Raw genomic sequence first — 6,883 nt, 5'->3', positions numbered from 1 at the left:
GTTCCTTGCCTTTGCCGATATCCAATGTCCGGCTGCGACGGTTGTAACTTGTTTTGATGCAATGCTCTTGTCTGTGCTGTCGGATGTGTAAGATAGAGGCACGAGAATGGCTAGCAGCTGCCAATGATGTGCGCTAACGCGTGGGCCGCATCCCTTTAACCGTGGAAATGACATACCTCTTGGTGTCCTATAAATACTTGGTGAGACTTTCTCGGTCTCGCGTCGTAGCGTGTCTGTGCTGAGCATTTCAATTAAAATTTCCCCGTCGATGTAGTGAAATTTATAGATCGACGTCTTGGCGGCCGGAACAAAGTTCAATTGGTCAGTTTCGCGTTTTGCCAAGAAATGTGTCAATTCCACGGTTAAAGGGGATGGTGTCCAGAGCTCCCTTCTCAACAATCCCCAGCGAAGCTGCAAGGGGCAAGCGGGAACCGCCCAAGCCGCCGCTCCTACAATGCCCCACCAATCTTCGCCCCACCATTCAGGGGAAACTGCCTGTAAAGTTCAGTGCGCACAGCCAGAACATTCCCGTGGTTAACACTTCGACGGGCAGGCCCAGGCAGCCGCCACAGATCTGCTGAGCAACGTTGCTTAAAGTTCTGTGTGCGCCCGAAGCTTGGAAAACACCTTCGCACCATAAAATGGACGCCGAGTCCCTAATCAAAATCTTGCGAGTGTACGACGCGTCGGTGGATGCTGCGGCGGTGAAAACTGCGTTCGCCGACCCCAAGTCGACAGACTTCGCTCACTGGGCGACAGTCCACCTTGCTCACGACACATTGCTTTCGCCCGATGAGCTGAATCAGTTAGGTCCATGGCGTGCCACCTCATCAGTAAATTGTGCTAACAGCGACGTCAAGATATGCTGCTCTTGAGGAATCAGGGTTGGCCGACAACCTCGCTACTTCGACGGATCTCTCCGCAACCCGAATCTTAGGGGATCAGGAGCTCAGGGATGCCATCGACGAACTACATCGTTCCACCCAGGCTATCACGCGTCACACCGAGACGCTCAAGCAGCAACAAGATGCCCTTAACCGTCTCGTCAATGGCCGTCAGCAGGGCCGAGATGCCCGGGGTGCTTTGGAAGTAGCGCGTACCCGAAGATTGGAGTCGAAGCGCAGCGACCTTGCAACAGCAGTAAGACCCAATGCAAGCATCACGAAGCAAACTAGGACTTCCTGCTGATACCCCCTCTAGGTCCGCGAGCTGTCCGAGTCCCTGCATTCTCGTGTTCTAGAAGCGAAGCAGCAGACGAGTGGAGCAGGTGTTGCCATCCAGCAAACTGTGAGCTCTTTGCTTCACTCAGATGACAAGCTCTTGTCTAGTCTCCAAAAGCTGGGATGGGAGTTGCAAACTGAAGATGCTGAAGAACAGGAGGACGTCGCTCTGCTGCGTGAGACTTGTGCAAGGTCCGTGTACTGGCTGGCTGTGCTCTGGGGAAGAGAAACTAACAAGGCCGCGATAGACTCATTAAATTTACAGTGGAGGGAATCCGAACGAAGTTGGACCGTATATATCTCGAATCGCTCGAGGCCTCACTGCAATCGGGGACCAACCACCGGGTCTCGGCTGACGAGGTATCTGCGCTGCAAGAGGAGCTTGAGTCGCTGTATGCCGAGATCCTCCCCGTTGCACAGATGTCAGCAGAACAACAGTTCCTCGAGCCGGCATTGAAAAGTGTCGCCGCAAGAAACGGCTATGCCCTTGCAAAGTCTGCTCAGGCGATGAGCTATGTCGGTAAACCTCGGCCAACCTACTCTCATCCCAAGCTAACATGATGCAGATTCACGAATGCCTCGATTATCTGATAGACCGCGCACAAGACCTGACCGCTCGACTCGAAGCATTCCAGGCCTACCAGTTCGCGGCCGACGCTGTCCTCGATATTGCCAAATGCGAGTTAGCCAGCACATCCGATGAAGCGCCTACAACAGCGAAGAAAAGCGTCAGCCCACCGGAAGACATGTCTCCGGTCCGTCCTCGGCCTAAGCGATCGCGGTATTCTGTTGGTACGGTTGGAATCGGTAATGAACCTCCACTTGACGAAATACTCCGAGTCCTCGCAATAAGTCTTCCGCAGGATGAGGAAGATCGTCCTGCCAACTCAGAAACCCAGGCCAGGGAGCTGGCATCAACTCTTGCCAGCCGCCGGGCGAAGGTAGATGACGTAGCGCAGAGCGTCCAGGAGACTCTGGAAGCCGCCGCGGCAAAGCACATTGGCAGTGGAAAGCAGGCAATTCAGCTCGTCCGGGATTCCATTTTGGCCGAAAGTCCGTACGGGGAGGTTCGACTCGTGGATCCCGAGATCGAGAGATCTATCGGGGTTCTGTCACAAGAACTCATGGCCGTGGACGAGAAGCTCAAGGGCCTCGATAGCGATTTGGTCAACTGCGGGGGAGGAACGCAAAGAGAGATGAACTGATACGCCGTTGGGGTTGATGCTCCTTCTTCGACTATGCAAATCTAGGTCGTGCCAGGCTCCGGCCGGGATACACCGACGTGTCTTCATTCATCGGCGCTCTAAAGTACTAGCCGAGTACATACCACGTGGTCAGAAGTCATCCATGAATCTGTTTGAGACTTGAGGCATTGTCCTTGAATGCAATCCACCGTCGGCCAAGACCGCCAAAAGTCTTGGTGGACCATTCTCGTCTCTCGCCCAAAGGGTCCGCGATGACATCATATGTAGGTCTTCAACAATATATCAACGCAGTCACCGGATGCCATGTAGCATCTGAACTCCCATACAACATCTCTCTCATCTCCCTAGCCATCCAGCAAATTAGTCCGTGAACACACTTCAAGATGGACAAAGTCAAGGACACGCTGAAAAAGGGGTTCTCCAAGGAGATTGAAATGAAGGATGGATGTAAGTCAATACCATCCTGTACTCCTGCCCTTTGTGCCTCATAGATTGACACAATCTACGCACAGCTGCCCAGGGAGAGCGGAAGGATACCCTTCAGACGACATGGCCAACCCGAGAACAGCACACGAGCATGACGGGCGGCACTGACCCGCACTTGGGCCGGGCCTCACAGGCCAGTGACATAACCGGCCCGACGGGGAAAGACTCGATGGGCCAGCCGAGCAATAAGCCTTGAGAATTGGAGCCTGAATGCGACTCATGCGACTCCTTGAGTCATTTTCCCTTTTTGGTTTTTCCAGATGGCAACTGATACTGAGTGGTCCGGGAGAAGCACCTGGAGATCTCCCAGGGGGCTGCCGCGGCTCAGAGAGAGCGAGAGAAGTTCACTGAGGGAGTAGCAGGGAGACCGGTGGAGGAACCCGCTGGTTAGCTGATTGGAACGGGATGGATGACGGAGGGTTGAGAAGATGTATAAGCGCAGTAACGACAGGAGAGAACATTGATATCTCCTCGCCCTGACTAATACAGAAGTACCCATCTTGTCCGGTATAAAGTGAGTAGTCCAGCTAGCCTCGACCGATATGGTAGATGCCCACCTTACCACTGCATTATACGATGCCCCTAATTGGGCGATGACCTTCATCACGCAACCATCTTGCAGGTGATGTGGTCCCTGAGTCACCAGGCCTTGGATTGTGGACGACAACCGCATCCGGTGAAGAATCCAGGGGGCCAAGACAACTGAATTACATTTCGAAGTATGCACGCCCAAAACAAATTCCTCAAGCAATGCCCAACGCCCCATTCTCATCAGTCGGCGGTCGGTCAACCACCCAGGTCACCACCACAATCACAAACTTAACACCCGTGAGCAGTGGACCGTTCCCCAGAGAAAAGACCACGGCTCTCAGGTCAACAAAAATGAGAAAGTACAGCATATACAGCACATGCACAGCCGCGCAGCCGGAGAGAAAGGCATCAAGCTGCCTGCGCCCCTGTATTTGTCGAGTCAACCGTCAGCACCATAACACCTAGTCCGTCTCCTCAGCACACCTTTAACCATGCCAAGTATCAAGGCGCCCGTAGTTAGGTACTGTATAGAAGATGAAACTCACAATCCAGAACCCAAGCACCTTCCTCTCCCCATGCAACCCCGCAATCCGCCCAAGACAGTACGCCACAACTAGCAGGTCAAGGACCAGAAACAGCGTCACAACGGCCATCTCGCTGGGAGTGTTGCTCCGGGACTGCACGGCGAGGACGACATGGGCGAGGCTGTACAGCGCACGGCAGAGTAAGATGACAATTGCTGCCCGACCGGGGGCGGTTGACAAGTCTAGGGTGGGGACTTGGCGGAAACGCGTGAAACGCGCCTTGAGGGTTGATAGCAGGTAGTTGCTGATGCCATGGCTGGGTCTAGTAGTAGTGGTGGTGGTGGCTGGTGATGATGAGGGAGTTGCTGTTGTTGTTGTTGAACTTGGGAAGGAGATGACCATGTTGAGGGAGAGCCCGCTCGTGAGGTCGGGGGTTGTGATGTGAACTGCACTCAGTCACCATGCCTTGCTGCTGGTGAAATTTGTTGGCATGGTCGCTCTGCCCAGGTCAGGCTGACAGGAACCGTCAGCTGCCGTTTGAGCCTTTGAGGTGCATCTGCCGGAGGGTTAAACACTCAAAATGATGACATGGAGAAGACGAGCGGTTCTGATTCAAGTCCTATCTATCGATAAGCTCTTTCATTTTGATAGGAAAACAAAAACAAAAAAACCGCTTCCCATTCATCTGCAAGCAAACGATCTTGTGAACAAAAAAAAAAAATGAATCGGTGGCGGGGGTTAGCCAACAGCCAAGGCCAGCAACCTGCACAATGCCCATCAGCGCATCAAGCCACAGACAGCCACACACTCCGAGTGGCTTGGGGTGGCTGGGAGGGTTTCAACTGGTGGGTCTCTGCTGGGCGCAAGGCTACCGTAGCTGGGCTTGGCTGACCCACCAATGTTTTTCCCTTGTTCAGGAGATGGTTCGGCAACTTCGGTTGGATTCAGGAGAGTCAACAACACTTCCTGTCCCGGAGATTTGAAGCCAGTTCTGGTTATACGCTTCTGAGAGTTCGGGCTGTTTCGCGAGCCAGGACTTCGATTCCAGATGGGTCGCTGGTTCCGGCGTTCTGCATCGTCCGAAACTTGCTCAAACCATCGCCCCCATCTCATCAGTACAATACCAACCGCGTCTCCCGCATTGTGACATGCGTCTGCAAACCATTGCAGCGTGCATTACGGCCGTTGTGGGCGGATGGGTGTGTGTCAATGCAGTTCTGCAAATGAGAAAGTTTCCAAGACTCCAATTCGATTAGGTAGGTAGGTACCTATCACTGCATGATGCCTCCTGTCATCTAACCAGATATCAATGGGTAAAGTGAGCTCTCAAATTAGGTGCTTCCCTTCCCTTCCTCCTTGTTATTTGTGAGGTGTTATTCGATACCTTACGTATGGCCTTCAGATGGCAATATGCCACCCAACAACCCAGACTGATAGCATAGCAGTTCAGTAAAACACAAAAGCCCTGACCTCAATACTATGTCTCGGGATGCCCGATCCCGAGTCGCCCAAGTCGAACGAACAGTGCGGGACGGCCAAACTCTGGCCCCTTTTTGAGTCGTAGGCGTTGAAAACCGCCAGCTCCGACGCCAGTTGATCAGGAATATAATACCATGCATGCTTTGGGCTGTAGCAGACCTGGAAGACCTCGTTTGCCACGGTAGGGAAGACCTCATCGACCTTGATGAGGTCCTGGGAGGCATCAACGGTCAGTGGATCGAGAAACGCGAGGGGGAAGTCACGGCATGGGCCTGAGAGGGGCTTCCAGATGCTGATTTCACGGGCGGTCAATATTCATTGGACTCATCATAAGGGTTTAATCAACGCACTTGATGACCTGGTAGTGGCGATTCAACATCTTTTCCTTCTCCGCACCAAAGTAGCCATCAAGACGCGAGTCAAGCTCAGCCTCGGTGTAATCGATATGAGCAGACAAAGACGGCTGGTGCGCATCGACGTTGGTCTCGCCCTCGCAACGCCGGGGAAACGACGGGGCACGTTTCCGCACCATCCAGTCGAACACGGTCATGTCCTTGGCTCCCAGGGCGTGGCAGATGGCTTTGTGGAGCTGCGGGAGGTACACGCTCTCGACCCAGTCGTCGTCGTCGAAGCGGTCGGCGTCCAAGTTGATGTCATCGATGGTTGCCATGGCCATGCCGTGCTCGTTGTAGTCGAGCTTGGCCGTGCGGAGGTTGTGTAGTTGGATGCCATGGACGGGCTCAATCGAGAAGTTGTTTTGCGGAAAGCCCTCGGGTGCGGCGTAGTGGAGGATGTAGGGCTTTTCGGTGCTATCTCTCTTCTCGTCCCGCTTGACGTATCTCACCGTGGCGACGAAGGGGGTTTCGACTGTCATGGTCAATGTGGTTGAGGAGAAGATGATTGATCTTTGAGGACGAGGGGGCTCAGGTGGAACTGAAGACGCGAGGAATTCTCATAATAGAGGAAAGCCGGACATGGGACCATCCAGTCCACCCGGTTATCTCTGTGGTCGTTGTTGACCACATGCATCTGCCCCTTTCGAGAAGAAGGATAAGGTAAGGTAGGTGCTGGGAAAACCTGGATAACGTAGGTAAGGTAACCATTGCCTTCCACCTATTCGACTCAGACGGGAACCAATTCTCGGTATCCTATCAGCAGCCACCCCCATTGCACCCACAAAACGGGAGCGAAAAGACTCAATTCCACTCAGTTTGTGACCTACTAACGGGACCGAGAGCCAATGGCTTGCGGCCTATTATGAGTTAATTACCAGACGGAGGAGGGGTTATGCGCGCTTGGTATACGTGTATGGTCATGGCAGCACGGCATGTATGTGCTCTCTGCATCAGAACCCTTCAACGAGGCCGGCTAAGTCGATGCCAATGAGTGACGTGACAGCCGAGTCCATGGCGTCTTTGTTGGCGGCGAGGGCTGCTCC

The 6,883-nt window shown here is 53.7% G+C and overlaps 4 protein-coding genes across 4 annotated transcripts; 2 read left to right on the top strand and 2 right to left on the bottom strand.

Moving 5' to 3' along the window:
- Positions 1–641: 641 nt before the first annotated feature.
- N656DRAFT_791938 (uncharacterized protein) lies at positions 642–2,442 on the top strand (the record flags this gene model as incomplete). Its single annotated transcript, XM_064817028.1, has 6 exons — positions 642–805; positions 861–1,140; positions 1,201–1,412; positions 1,469–1,736; positions 1,787–2,350; positions 2,380–2,442. 6 exons carry the CDS (start codon positions 642–644, stop codon positions 2,440–2,442), a joined length of 1,551 nt encoding a protein of 516 aa, XP_064666833.1.
- Positions 2,443–2,808: 366 nt separating this feature from the next.
- N656DRAFT_801058 (uncharacterized protein) lies at positions 2,809–3,107 on the top strand (the record flags this gene model as incomplete). Its single annotated transcript, XM_064818074.1, has 2 exons — positions 2,809–2,872; positions 2,938–3,107. 2 exons carry the CDS (start codon positions 2,809–2,811, stop codon positions 3,105–3,107), a joined length of 234 nt encoding a protein of 77 aa, XP_064666832.1.
- Positions 3,108–3,654: 547 nt separating this feature from the next.
- Positions 3,655–4,368, bottom strand: N656DRAFT_801057 (uncharacterized protein; the record flags this gene model as incomplete). The annotated part of the gene is made up of 2 exons (XM_064818073.1): positions 3,655–3,867; positions 3,988–4,368. 2 exons carry the CDS (start codon positions 4,366–4,368, stop codon positions 3,655–3,657), a joined length of 594 nt encoding a protein of 197 aa, XP_064666831.1.
- Positions 4,369–5,412: 1,044 nt separating this feature from the next.
- N656DRAFT_676774 (uncharacterized protein) lies at positions 5,413–6,250 on the bottom strand (the record flags this gene model as incomplete). The annotated part of the gene is made up of 2 exons (XM_064810501.1): positions 5,413–5,737; positions 5,796–6,250. Coding segments are annotated over 2 exons (780 nt in total), but the record flags the coding sequence as incomplete, so codon positions are not given.
- Positions 6,251–6,883: the final 633 nt, after the last annotated feature.

The sequence above is a fragment of the Canariomyces notabilis genome (genome assembly GCF_033297395.1).
Source record: "Canariomyces notabilis strain CBS 508.74 unplaced genomic scaffold N656scaffold_26, whole genome shotgun sequence".
Lineage (NCBI taxonomy): Eukaryota > Fungi > Ascomycota > Sordariomycetes > Sordariales > Chaetomiaceae > Canariomyces > Canariomyces notabilis.
This window is presented reverse-complemented; position numbering and strand designations above follow the sequence as displayed.